This window comes from Pan paniscus, chromosome 1 (genome assembly GCF_029289425.2).
Source record: "Pan paniscus chromosome 1, NHGRI_mPanPan1-v2.0_pri, whole genome shotgun sequence".
Classification (NCBI taxonomy): Eukaryota; Metazoa; Chordata; class Mammalia; order Primates; family Hominidae; genus Pan; species Pan paniscus.
The window spans coordinates 773,389-788,765 of NC_073249.2; the positions used below are offsets into that span (position 1 = coordinate 773,389).

Genomic DNA, 15,377 nt, shown 5'->3' on the forward strand with positions numbered 1-15,377 from the left:
TCAGTTCAGGGATTGTCAATGATCAGAATTCTGGATTTTGTCTTTACTAATTCATTGCACTTGCTATCCTTGGCCAGGGACATATCTGTTCATCTTCCCAATCACAGTCATTTTGCTTTTACCAAAACTTGGATGCTAAATTAGTTCACTACATATATTCACCCTTAGGAAATACTGAAATCTGTATTCCCTTGCCAAAGGTGATTTACCTTTCCAAGTGGCATAGCTCCAGGGAAGATATTTGGTTGTTGGAAACTTTCAGTGACCACATAGGATTTTTAACTAAATAGAGCATGAGACCAGAGGCACAAAGCAGTATCCACAACACTAAGATCAAGCAAACATTTGTAGTCAACCCATCAGAAAGATTCAGTCCCATATATATGTCACACTGGCTGTGATTCTCCACTACAAAGGTGAGTCTAATTTGTTTGAGAATTATTTTTCCTTTACTTTAGGCAGTAATTTCAAATTACTCATATTTATTATGTATTTGGCATTCTACATATGAATTTTGAATTGTAAAGTAACCTTTGTAAAGTTGAGCGACAAATCACACAAAGTAAATGTTTTCCTGTCATCTACGGGGTGTTTTGAATAGGTAAGATGCAGTCTGTGTCTACCCACAACCAAAAAGCCAAAAATTATTGAATAAAGTTGTTAATTAAGTCAAATGATTGAATTTGTATTAGAGGATTCTTTTCTACTGAACAGTGTGGCTGTTTCAATATTTTCCCCATGTCATATCAATAGCTTGTGGACATACAGACACTGCCTTTGTGGAGGGTAGGATGTCAGAAAGAAGAGAAAATAAGATTGTTGAGTGGAACTCTATTGTTCCAGAACAGTGATCTGTGTCTGTTTTCAAGTAAGTATGAATGTGGGGAAGGGGATGATAATCAGTTTACCTACCAGCTTCAGAAAGGGCATGGTTTTGAAGTTAATAGACATAACATTCCTCACCTACATCTAAAGAAATTGCCTAGAAGAGCTAAGAAAGACAAATAGAAGTAAATATATATACTAGAAATATATATAAATATATGTAGAAAAATATATAAATATATATTTTATACATAAAATATAAAAATATTAAAATGTTTAAGTCCAGCTATCCTATTTAATAGCTTAGAATTAATATCAGCCCATGAATTGACTTGAAGAAGAAATATTTTAAGCATCTGTTCACATTATTATAATTTGCTGAGTTAATATAGCCTTTAGTTGATGGATTAATGGTCCACTTGACAAATAAATATAGCTGTATATTTACAATGCCAAAAAATCCTTTATTCAAAAAATACATTGGATGGTAATTAGTAAAAACAGTCAAGCTGCAATAGCTCTGTATACCTGAAAGAAGAATTAATACAGTTAAACCAATTTTTCTATTAAATTATCTCACTGATACAATGTGCTGAAAAGTCTCATCTATAACAATATTATACATCATAATTTTTCACAGCTTAGGATGATGCTGGTTTATTTATTTTTGTTACCTTTTAATGTTAAAGAAAAAAACAATGGTTCCAAATTAAAGTGATGTTTACTCTTTACCTCTGTCTGTAGAGAAGAGAATTCAATTTTGAATAAGTATAACCATTCAGAATGAAAAAATATAAGCATTTAGAGAATCTAAGAATTTTCAGATCTTAGACTTTCACCATCATGTCACCATAGCCTTCAGTTCAATAATCTAATTAATATTTTATGCTGTGATTGTCAAGCTTCTGAATACATCAAAATATGGCACCATAAAATGAACTAAACTAATAAATTAAATTAAAAATTAAAATTTTGTTTTGGTGTGCAACATGACATTAAAAAACTATTTTCAAACTCTGTTATATGCAAAAATCATGTAATTTCTTTTTAGTAATCTTTTTAGAAAGTTCAGTATTGATCTGTGGCCTGTTAGGACCTGGGCTGCATAGGAGGTGAGCGTCAGGTGAAGGAGCATTACCCACTGAGCTCTGCCTCCTTCAGATCAGCAGCAGCATTAGGTTCTCACAAGAGTGTGAGTCCTATTGTGAACTGCACGTGCAAGGGATCTAGATCACATGCTTTTTATGAGAATCTAATGCCTGATGATCCGAGGTGAAACAGTATCATCCTGAAACCATCCCCTCTCCTACAACCCCCATCTGTGGAAAAGGTTGGGGACCGCTGATTTAAAAATATATGAGTAAACAAAACAAAAGAAAAGAAAACAAAAATTTTAAGTAACTTTCCCCTTATATCATAATATAAAATGACAGAAATGATTCTTTTTTCCCATGATTTAATGTTTACCTTTTTCTTAGCACAAATAAAAGTCATGTAACTTTTCAGGTAGAAAATGTTATTTCACATACTTCCTAAAATCATGACACATACCAGCAGTGGTACACCTACTGTAATCTGGAAAAAGCTGACTAGACACAGGTGATTTTTTTTTTTTTTTTTGGTGCTTCTCTGCATACTCTATTTTATTATTCTATTTTATTTTACTCTGAGTTCTGGGATACATGTGCCAAATATGCAGGTTCATTACACAGGTATACACGCGCGATGGTGGTTTGGACAACAGTGATTTTTAAACAAGGACTTTTTAATATCAAGTCCTGCCCTCCTTTATCCATGCATTCTGCATTAATAAAAGTAGTCTGACAGTGGTTTAAAGTTATAATGGAGGCAGTGGAGGCCTGTGGTCAAGGAGTCAGTGGTCTGTGGCAATCACATGAGAAAGATTATTTAAATAGTATGTAAAATAAAGGGACTGCATACACTACATAGGAAGACAGTAATGCAACCAACAAGGCTTGGCACAGGCTTGGCACATGTAGTCTTTGCCTATTTTGCCTGTTTTATTGTCCTATAATCTTTGTTTATTTCGCTGATAGCCAATGCTTAAATAAGCCATCTCAAAGACGCTGGTGTTACTGTGTGTTTGTGTCTGCTCACATCTGAATGCTCATATAGTGGATGTAGTAATTTAACCAGTCATTGGCACTGCCTTTCTGAAGGCCCTGAATGAGACCATCTGTGTGTGAGATGAGGTCTAAAATCCTGCAAATATACAGAGGCATGACATTGCGAATATTCTATGAATAAAAGTGGGAAATTAGCTCTTTGCATCTTTGTGCTCTTCTCTTTATGAGTTGACAAGTTTTCTTCTTTGTATGGAGTTTAAAAATGGTAAACACTAAAAAACTTTTTTTATGTTCAATATGTAACAGTCCTCAACCTGCAAAAGCTTTCTAAATGAAGTTGTACACATTTTTGTTAGCTCAGTTACTTTGATTGTGTCTCCTAAGAAAATAAATCGATTTTGTTAAATATTTTAAAAATCTGAAACAGACAGGCCAAATATCAATTTAAGTATTTACAATAATAGTGGCTTTTTAATTTGCAAATCTTTTCGATAACTTGTCTGTGACCAATAGCAACACTCAACCATTTTTAAGCTGTTTCCTATTCTTTTCTTACTCGAAGTACTACTTACTCATTACAGTTACTACTACTCTCCCCCAGCATTTATCAATATCAAAGATTCTCTCATGCTTCCCTCTCATATTCACCCAACCCTTCTAGGTCTCCATGGCAGTATACTGCATGGCAAAATGTTGTGTGAGGCATGTCTACAAGCCACTGTAAGTGCGGGATAGAATTCTGAATTTTATTTGAAGAGTGAAGGGCAGATGCTAAAGGTTTCAAAGCAGGAGGAGGTAAACTAGAATGAGTGCATTTAACAATAAGACAACTAAGAAGGTAAGTAGTGGGAGGAAGGAGAACAATTTCATCAGTTGTGTGAGATATTATTGTTCTTCAAAGGAAAAAATGTTTTATTTACACTCACATATTCCATTATGTGGTCCTTGTGTAACCTAAAATAAAGCAACTGTAACTTCTTGTTTAGTTTTTAAAAGACCTATCTTGAATATGTTTGGGTTTCCAAAAGTTGAATATAAATAAACTGTGACTCAAATCTGAATGAGACACTTTTAAGTCAGTGTTTCCTTCCTTTTTCCATCAGTATACATAACAAAAACACAATAATATTAATACGAGTAATATAAAAATCATAATAACACTTTACCACTAATTCTTGAGAGTTTAAAAAATATTTTTATTCATTTTGATCTGTAAATATACTCCTGTTTGTAGTACACGATCTCAGTTAAAACATTAAAAAGTTGAGCTATAGAGAAGTGAATGCCAGGTCAGGAAAAGCTGTGCCTACTGGGAGTCAGGGCTTTGAATCACGACCTGGGATAACATATCCAGTACGTATGTCTGGAAACTGTGCAGTCAAACAGTTATTCAGACCATAAAAGCCTCTTCCTTCTCTATTTTTCCATTTGCACCATCATACCAGGGGAAATTATGGAGATGAGAAATACTACCCCAGACTTTATTCTCCTAGGACTCTTTAACCACACCAGAGCCCACCAAGTCCTCTTCATGATGCTTCTGGCCACCGTTTTGACCTCCCTGTTTAGCAATGCCCTCATGATTCTCCTGATTCACCGGGACCGCCGGCTCCACACGCCCATGTACTTCCTCCTGAGCCAACTCTCCCTCATGGACGTGATGCTGGTTTCCACCACTGTGCCCAAAATGGCGGCTGACTACTTGACCGGAAATAAGGCCATCTCCCGCGCTGGCTGTGGTGTGCAGATCTTCTTCCTCCCCACACTGGGTGGTGGAGAGTGCTTCCTCTTAGTAGCCATGGCCTATGACCGCTATGCGGCTGTCTGCCACCCACTCCGATATCCCACTCTCATGAGCTGGCAGCTGTGCCTGAGGATGACCATGTCGTGTTGGCTCCTGGGTGCAGCTGACGGCCTCCTGCAGGCTGTTGCTACCCTGAGCTTCCCATATTGCGGTGCACACGAGATCGATCACTTCTTCTGCGAGACCCCCGTGCTGGTGCGTTTGGCTTGTGCTGACACTTCAGTCTTCGAAAACGCCATGTACATCTGCTGTGTGTTAATGCTCCTGGTGCCCTTGTCTCTCATCCTGTCCTCCTATGGTCTCATCCTCGCTGCTGTTCTGCACATGCGCTCTACAGAAGCCCGCAAGAAGGCCTTTGCCACCTGCTCTTCACATGTGGCTGTGGTGGGACTCTTTTATGGAGCTGCCATTTTTACCTATATGAGACCCAAATCCCACAGGTCCACTAACCACGACAAGGTTGTGTCAACCTTCTATAGTATGTTTACCCCTTTACTAAACCCCCTCATCTACAGTGTGAGGAACAGTGAGGTCAAGGAAGCCCTGAAACAGTGGCTGGGGATGTGTGTAAACCTAAAACACCAGCAAAATGAGGCCCACAGGTCAAGATGATCTAGTGTCAAATGACTCTAAGTTCCTGAATTTATTGACATTTTAACACATTGTAATTCTCTCCCTTTAGTAGTTCATGAACAGAAAATTAAGTTTTTGCGTTGATATAATAGGATATTTTTAAGAATTAAGTGAGCTAATTGTATTGAGAGATACCATTTTTAGCATTTATATACTTTTCTTCAAGTGAAGTAGTATCTATGGATTACTTTGTATCCTACAACAACCACATGATATAAGTACGGTTGACAATATCTCCTACTTTCTAAAAAAAGAAATTAATGCATGGAAAGGTAAATATTGTTCCCAATTTCACACAGCAAGGAAATAATAATAAGTGACTCCAGAGCTTGTTCCTTAACTTGGAATAGTTTATTTCTGTTCAATAATGTATTTTGAGTGTTATTTCATAGGTGTATGCTCTACAATTAAAAACTAAATATGAGGACTCTACCAAAGAAAAATATTATTTTTATGTTATATTTTAAAATATAGATGCAGGACAAAACGGAAAGTTCCCAACTCAAATGTAACTGCTATATTGCCACAATTTTTTTGTATTTTTTCAACAGTCTATTTGGTGTTTAAAGGTAAACCTTTTTTAATTTATGTAACCTTTCATTTAAGTATTATTTTTTTTTCCAGGGCCTCATTGTAATTGAATTGGAAAATTGTTTTAAACTACAACTAAGTTCTGTTTTCTACACGTGCTTTAAGGTTACCTTGACTGATTGACATACCTCCATCGATATGAACTCTGAATTGCATAATCATGCTCAATCTTGACAGTTACTAACAATGAATTATCAAAACTGAGTAACACTCAACAACCTTATACATTATTGTGTCACCACCTTACTTCTGCCAAGACATAGGTAATTAGAGATATTTCTGTTGAAAAATTTGGGACACCTTCTAAAGATCTGGGGTTTGCAAAACAAAAAAAAGAAGACTATTCTATTAATAAAGACACAAGCTAGATAGTGATGGCAGAAAGCTGTGGTTATCAAAGCCAAATTGTAACCAGAGACTGGATATCAAATTGTCTTAGAGAGTTTTATGATAAAGGCTATATTTCCTGTATGTAAAACACACTTAAGAAATAATATAAGTTTTAAACACACAGTGGGACATAACTAAGAGCTTCCAGGGACAATGTATCTTTAATATAAGTGTCTGAAAGTGAACCTGCCATTTCTGGCCATCCTGAATTTCAAAAGGGACTTGTTTTAGAACAAATGAAAGGAGTTTTCTGCTTCGTCTAGAGCTTCAGGTTCCAAAGCAGTAACATATTTAAGATAGTACCTTAACCAGTGCATGCAGATCCTGAGCCCATGTCTCAAGAGAAGGTTATTCAGTAAACTGTTTTCTCCTTGGAAGACTTGAGGATGAAAGGAGAGAGTGTCATCTGTTTGATACTTTTGTTTGCTACTCTTAATTATCTCCTTACCCAGTGTTAGGGTGAGAAAGGAGCAAAACTGCACAAATTCTGTCATTTATACCATCTAAAAAAATCTTCTCTTAGAATGGGTGAAATTTACACAAGTAAATGTAGTCATGGAAATTTCATTACTCATACCAGGTTCATTCACCATCAGAGAAATTATTTTAGAACATGTTGAGCTAAAAATGGTAAACTAAGCCTATAAAATTTTGTAAGGATAAAATATTCTAACCAGAAAATTAAGCCTAATATACAGGAGAAAACTAAAACAACTAGCATTTGGCATTTGAATATTTTTAATTTTAACCCTTCTAGTGGTGGTGTCTTTATGTCATTTTAAAATATGCCATTACCTAGAGAATAATGAAGTTCAGTGCCTTCTTAGATGCTGACCAGTCATTGATATATGTAATTTTAAGAAAAGTATCTTTATATCTTTGGCCAAAATGTTTTTGTTTTTATTTATTTTACTCAGTTTTAAATTTTTTATTTATTCTGGACAAAAGTATTTTGACAAACATCTGTACTACAAATATTTTTTCCTGCTTTTTGGCTAGCCTGTTTGTTATTTTAATGGTATATTTTTCAGAGCAGAGATTTTAATTTTTGTGAAGTCCAATATATAATTTTGTTTTCTACGATTAGTGGGTGTTTCTTATGTATTATCTCTATAAACAATTATATACTTCAAGAATTAAAGGATGGCATCTATTTTTTTAACATGAAATTAGCATTTTAATGTGAACAACTCAGTGGCATTTACTACATTCGCAATGTTGTACGACCGTCATCACTAATTCCAAAACACTTCCATCACTCCAAAGTAAAACCCCTCATCCATTAAGCAGTTTTTCTCCCCATTTCAGCCCCTAGCAACTGCCAATCTGCATTTTGTCTCTCTGGATTTATCTACTGTAGATATTTTATGTAAATGGAATCATAAAAGATATGAGCTTTTATGTCTGGCTTCTTTCACTTTTTCTTTAAAATTATTCTTTAAGTTCTAGGGTACATGTGCACAACGTGCAGGCTTGTTACATATGTATACATGTGTCATGTTGGTGTGCTGCACTCATTAACTCGTCATTTACATTAGGTATATCTCCTAGTGCTATCCCTCCCCGCTTCCCCCACCCCACAACAGGCCCCGGTGTGTGATGTTCCCCTTTCTGTGTCCAAGTGTTCTCATTGTTCAATTCCCACCTATGAGTGAGAACATGCTGTGTTTGGTTTTTTGTCCTTGCGATAGTTTGCTGAGAATGATGGTTTCCAGCTTCATCCGTGTCCCTACAAAGGACATGAACTCATCCTTTTTTATGGCTGCATAGTATTCCATGGTATATATGTGCCACATTATCTTAATCCAGTCTATCACTGCTGGAAATTTGGGTTGGTTCCAAGTCTTTGCTATTGTGAATACTGCCTCAATAAACATATGTGTGCATGTGTCTTTATAGCAGCATGATTTATAATCCTTGGGTATATAGGTGCTGGGAAAACTGGCTAGCCGTATGTAGAAAGCTGAAACTGGATCCCTTCCTTACACCTTATACAAAAATTAATTCAAGATAGAGACTTAAATGTTAGAACTAAAACCATAAAAACCGTAGAAGAAAATCTAGGCAATACCATTCAGGACATAGGCATGGGCAAGGACTTCATGTCTAAAACACCAAAAGCAATGGCAACAAAAGCCAAAATTGACAAATGGGATCTAATTAAACTAAAGAGCTTTTGCACAGTAAAAGAAACTACCATCAGAGTGAATAGGCAACCTGCAGAATGGGAAAAAAATTTTGCAATTTACTCATCTGACAAAGGGCTAATATCCAGAATCTACAAGGAACTCAAACAAATTTACAAAAAACAAAGAAACAACCCGATCAAAAAGTGGGCGAAGGATATGAAGAGACACTTCTTAAAAGAAGACATTTATGCAGCCAAAAGACACATGAAAAAATGCTCATCATCACTGGCCATCAGAGAAACGCAAATCAAAACCACAATGAGATACCATCTCACACCAGTTAGAATGGCGATCATTAAAAAGTCAGGAAACAACAGGTGCTGGTGAGGATGTGGAGAAATAGGAACACTTTTACACTGTTGGTGGGACTGTAAACTAGTTCAACCACTGTGGAAGACAGTGTGGCGATTCCTCAAGGATCTAGAACTAGAAATACCATTTGACCCAGCCATCCCATTACTAGGTATATACCCAAAGGATTATAAGGCATCTTCTTTTTTAGAGCGTTATAGATTTAATATTTATATTAGACCACAGATCAATTTAGAGACATTTGTGGTTTTTAAGTGTATTATGTTTCAGTCAAAACATGTTATTTATCTACATATTAATTTTTCTATAATATTTCTAAGCAAATTTTATGGAATCAAGCATAAACATCTTGTATAGATTTTCATATATTTATTTTTATTTATTTTGTTATTTGGTTTAAGCAAAATGTTTATTTAAAAATTTTTACATATAATTGTAGAATTAAGTGCAATGTATTTTGTTTTGGACTGTACTGTATGTTCTTTTTCACTTTTTCAGACTTGTTTACTTTTTCCATAAACTTTGAGTTTTTTTTTTCAATTAGGCTAAAAACTTCTAGATAAAAGAAGAGAAAAAGAAAAAAATAACAATGAAAAGCCTAAAACAAACACACAAAAAATAATGATAATAATCACGTAATTTATCAAAATATTTAGTAACAAAAAAGTCTTGGTCTGTATGGTTTCAGTAGTATACTCAATCAGTTATATAATGGAAAATAAAACTACTGCTATTACACAACCATTTAAGAACATGGAATAGGAAGGAACATATCCAAACTCATGTTATTTAACTAACAAAACATTGATATCATGGTATGAGAAATTACACTAAATAATACATATCAGTGTCCATTATTAATATACATGCTTCATTCCCCCCTGGTTGGTTAAAAGGCCACCTCTAGAAGTGTGAGTGGAGACCATCTGAGGAACAGTTGTGAGGTGCCTGTCTGCCACAAGGTGTCAAATGAGACCGTGTGGAAAACCTGGGCTTGCATTCCTGCCAGACTGTAACCATGTGACAGCTCTCTTCCTCCACCAGTAAGGTGTCAGAGAAGATTGAGTAAAATAGAAGGTTTAAATAAGATCCAAAGTTAAAAGCGCAATAACCGAAATGCTCAGAATACAATTGAAAATAGCTTCTTATACAAATAATAAAAAAATGACAACCTGAAAATCATGACTAAGAGAGGTTGATAGTGAAAACATAGGTGTTCAATTTCTCTGACAAGGATTTTAATAGAGATATCATAAAAATGACAAAGTGATTAATTTTAAACACAGCTGAAATAAATAAATAGGAAGCCTCAACAAAGAAATAAAGCATGCCAATAAAGAAAGAAAAGGTTGAAAACAGAATGAAATGGACATCTTAGAACTGCAAGATACATCACCCAAAATTAAAAATATATATATTGGCTGAGCTAAACTACTAAATGGTAATAATATAGAAAATAATCAGTGAACATGAAGATAGCACAATAGGTATTTTTTCTTTCATTAATCAATAAAAGAAAGATAAAAAGTAAACTGAAAAAACAAATGAACAGAGACTCAGAAGTTTTGTGGAACTAAAACAAAAGACCTCATATCCATGTCATCAGAGCCTCAAAAAAGAATAGAAATAGTAGAGGCTAAAAAAGTCAAAAGTAATTTAAGAAAATAATGGCTGACAACTTCTCAAATTTAGTTAAGTGTAAATAAATAAACCTACAGATTCAACAAGGTAGCCACCAAACTAGAGAACATCAAACAAGAAAACACCTGGGAAATCTACACTACAACATATCATAATCAAATTTCTAAAAACTAAATACAACAAAGAAAGTAACAACAACAAAAAAATGACATTTTATATAAAGGGGATAAATTGCTTAAGAGTGGATTTCATGAAAACAGTGGGAACTATGGAAATCATGGAAACCAGGAAGAACTGACACCACATCTCTCAAGTGTAGAAATAAAAGAAATGTAAATCTTGATTTTGATTCCAGAGAACATATTATTGAAGAATAAAGAGGAAATAAAGACATCTTAAATAAAGAAAAATTAATACAATTTAGTACAAGCCACACAAATTGACAAGGAAGAAGTGTTACTTTATAATTATATACATTGAAATATATATGTGATATTAGAGATATTTAATGATTAAGACTTAAAATTTTAAATAAGTAATATTAGCAGTAAAAAATTAAATTTTCATTTATATTTGTATCAAAAATAGATTAAAAACTTAGTATTTTTTTCATGTTATGTATGATTTCTATACCAAAAATTATAAAAGTTAGCTGATAGAAATTTAAGAATTACATGAATTGAATGAATTTCAATTTAACCTTTATATATTCAATTTAGCAATATATTCAATTTAACAATCTATAGATTTAACCAATTCCAATTTAATTTCAGTACACTACTTAATAAAAATTAACAAAAAGTATTTTAAGATTTATTTGACACACATCCCAAGTAATTTCATCAGGAGAATTAAGATATTTTTTAAACCAATGATGATGGAACAACCATATATTCATATACAATTTGTATCTTGCCCTCTACCTAATAACATTCACAAACTTAATTTGAGGTAAGTTATGCATCTCATTCAAGAGTTAAAGTCTACGTATTTTATCAAACAAACAAGAACATAGGGGACTGTCTTCATGATGTGGGGTAGGAAAAATATCTGTCCAACAAGGCAAAGAAAAGAAAGCCATAAATAAAAAGGTGAAAAATTAAACATTACTTAAAAAGACTAGTAGAAAGAGTTAACAAGTAATGGAATGACAATAAAATAAAAATGAATGAATGTCTCACACGATCCCTTAACAAATGTAATGAAGATATATAAATGGCCCACAAGCACATGCAAAACGTAGTCAACAGCATTCCTCATTAGGAAAATGCAAATTGAAACCAAGTTGATATTTAATTCCACATAACCACAATAGCTAATACTTTAAAAATAATAATAGCAAATATTGTTAAAAGGTAGAGAAGCCAGGGTTCTCACATATATTCCCAGGTAAGGTAAATTGTACAATCAATTTGAAAAATAGTCTGCTGATTTCTTATAAGTTAAATATAGGTCTTTCCTTTGAGCAATTCAACTCTTAGACAATGAAAAACATAAAAAATAGACAACATGTTGACAAAAGTACTTAAAAAAAGAATTTTTATAGGAGGTTCATTCATAATAGCTCCAAACTGGAAACAGCTCACCAACATGAGAATGAACTGATCAATATAATTATATTCATAGAACACTGTTCACAAATAAAGATAAAAATCTTTGTTTTGCACATTTCCTTGTTCCCCTCTCCAATCGTCTTCTTATATGAAAGAGTTCTGATTTTTTTCAGCATGAATTGGTATTGTGGAGAGATATGAAAGAGACGTTGAAATACCAAAGGCAAGAAGACAAATTAATAAGTTTTGGAGTAGCTAAAAGAGAAATGAGGATATCAACCAAGTGCCAATAAAAAAATTAAAAGAAATAAAAAATAAATCCGGAGAGACTGGACGGAACTCAAACCAGAGAGTATAAGATGTTGAGTGTTTTGATAAAAAAAGAGAGAGACATTTTGCCCACGATTTATACCTGTAAAACATGATACAGATATCCCTATGTGATAAAATATTCTTATGTCAGTAGAAAATATTTTTTTTTGACTTGAGTATTTAAGATCTCTTGATCCTGCCTTTGTCTTTGTTGATAAATAAAGCTCATGTGTAATGTGGTTATGGGAAGTGAGTGCAAAATTGTACTTTTGGGCAAGAGATTGATTACCCAGATGATAGACTGGTTAGTAAATTGTTTTAACCAGATGATAGACTGGTTAGTAAATTGTTTTAACCAGATGATAGACTGGTTAGTAAAGTATCATTACTTTGTAAATATTTCTGAAAATATTTAATTTCTTTTCAGTTTCTGAAACTATCTGAACAAAACTCAGAATGTATCTTAACATCAGAAAGAAATACTCTGGGCTAAAAGAAGTAATGTTGCTAGTGGTCAGAAAAGACATTGATTTCTCTTGGAGGAAATGAGATTTGAATATAGACATTTAGCAAGTAAGACAACAAAACAAAGTATTGAGAACATTTTAAAGAGGGAAAAGAACAGATAAAATACCCTTTACAAAAGACATGAACAGACACTTCTCAAGAAGACTTACAAATGAAAAATTGCTAAACATCACTAATTTTCAGAGAAATGTATATCAAACCCACAATGAGATATCATCTCACACCAGTGAGAATGGCCATCACTAAAAAGTCAAAAAATACCAGATGCTGGGGAGGTTTCAGTGAAAAGGAAATACTTCTTATACATCGTTGGTGGGAATGCCATTACCAGCAATCCCATAACTAGGTGTATACCCAAAGGAAAATATATCATTTTACCAAAAAGACACATGCACATGTATGCTCATTGCAGCACTATTTACATTAGCAAAGCCAAAGAATCGATCTAGGGGCCCATCAATGGTGGATTGAATAAAGAAAATATGGTGCTTGTACACCATGGAATACTATGCCTCAGGGTATCCACAAATAAAGATCCTATAGTAAACACACAAAAAATATTTTTAGAAAGGATTCCAAGCATATCACTGTAGAAAACTATCAAAACACAGAGGAAGAAAGCAAGAGAGGAGGAAAGGAACAAAGAATCTGCAAAGCATCCCCCTTCCAAATGAACAAAATGGCACTAGTTTTGCTTATCAATAATTAATTTGAATGTAAATGGATTAAAGTTTCCAACAAAAAGACATAGAGTGGCTGAATGACTCTTACCAAAAAAAGACCTAACTATGTATTACTTCAAAAGGCTTACTTCAACTTTAAAGATACATATGGAATGGAACTGAAGATATGAAGAGACATCCTATGCAACTGATATTAAGACAAAAATGGAAAAGGAGATAAAAGTCATTGCAAAATGATAAAGAGTCAATTCATTAAGAGGATATAACAATTGTAAATATATATGCACTCAACATTGTAGCATTTAAATACATAAAGCAAATATTTCAGAGAATCAGACTGCAGTACAATAATAGTAGGAGACTTTTAATACCCCAATTTTAATAATGGGCAACTCATCAAGATATAAAATCAGTAAGAAAATACTGGACTTGAATTACACTTTAGAACAAATGAAACTAATTGAGATATACACATACCAAAATGTATGTGTTGCAACAAACATAATTCTTAGAGGAAAGTTTATGAAAATAAATGCCTACATTTAATAAAATATCTCTAATAAACAAAATAATGTTAGACAACTAGAAAAAGAACAAACCAAGCCCAAAGTTAGCCAAAGGAAGAAAAGAACAAAGATCAGAGCAGAAATTATTGAAATAGAGAAAAAACAAAAACAATAGAAAATTTTAAAATACAGAGTTAATTTTTTGAAAAGATAAACAAAATTTATAGACATTCAGCTAGACTAAGAAAAAAAGAGAGAGGATTCAAACAAATGGAATGAGAAATGAAAGAGGAGACATTACAACCAATACCACAGAAATACAAAGCATCACAAAAAATTACTGTGGAAAATTATGTACCCACAAATTGGATAATCTGGAAGAAAGGGATGAATTCCCAGACACGTGTCTTCTAACCAGAACTAAATGAGGAAGAAATAGAAAATCAGAACAGACCAAAAATGAGTAAGAAGATTAAATCAGTAATTAAAAATTCTTCCAACAAAAAGCAGCTCAGAACTGATGTTTCTGTGGTAGAATTCCACCAAACATCTAAAAAAGAAGTAACATCGGTTCTTCTCAAACTCTTCAAAAAACAGAAGAGGATAAAATATTTTCAAAGTCATGCTCTGAGGACACCTTTATTCTGACACCAAAGCCAAAAAAGAACACTTTAAAACTAGAAAATCCGATTTTAATATTCATCATGAACATAAATTCAAAAGTGCTTAATGAATTACTAGGAAACCAAATTCAACAGAAAATTAAGAGGATCATTCACTATGGTCAAGTGAGATTTTTCCCTGTGATCCAAGGTTGATTCAGAATATGCATGTATATAAATGTAATTGCCACATTAACAGAACAAAGGTTAAAAGACTATATGATTATCTCAATAGTTGCAGGAAAAGAATTTGAAAAATTCAATATCCTTTCATAATAAAAATATTCAAAAAATAGGCCAAGAAGGAAGGTATCTACATATAATTCAAGTCATATATAAAAAGCTGAGAGCCTCCATTGTATTGAAAGGTTAAAAGGTGAAAGTGTTTCCTCTAGTGTCAGGAAAAGACAAAGCGACAAAGATGCCCACTCTCACCACTTGTATTCAACGTAGTCCTGGAGGTCTAAGCAAAAGCAATTAAGCAGAAGAAAGAAACAAAAAGCATCCAAATAAGAAAGAAGTAATTTTTTTTTTGCTGTTTGCTAATGATGTCATTTTACACATAGAATATTCTAAAGACACCTCCAGCAAACTTTTAGAACTTAGAATACAGTGAACTTTCAGGTTACAAAAGCAACAGAAAAAAAATAATTTGTATACA

At 33.4% G+C, this 15,377-nt stretch overlaps 1 protein-coding gene across 1 annotated transcript; it reads left to right on the forward strand.

The window, feature by feature from the left end:
• Positions 1-204: 204 nt before the first annotated feature.
• On the forward strand, positions 205-8,262 carry LOC100974984 (olfactory receptor 2T12). Its single transcript, XM_057302892.2, has 2 exons — positions 205-416; positions 4,358-8,262. The coding sequence occupies exon 2, from the start codon at positions 4,366-4,368 to the stop codon at positions 5,326-5,328; it is 963 nt and encodes a 320-aa protein (XP_057158875.2). The 5' UTR covers positions 205-416; positions 4,358-4,365; the 3' UTR covers positions 5,329-8,262.
• The last annotated feature ends 7,115 nt before the right edge of the window (positions 8,263-15,377 follow it).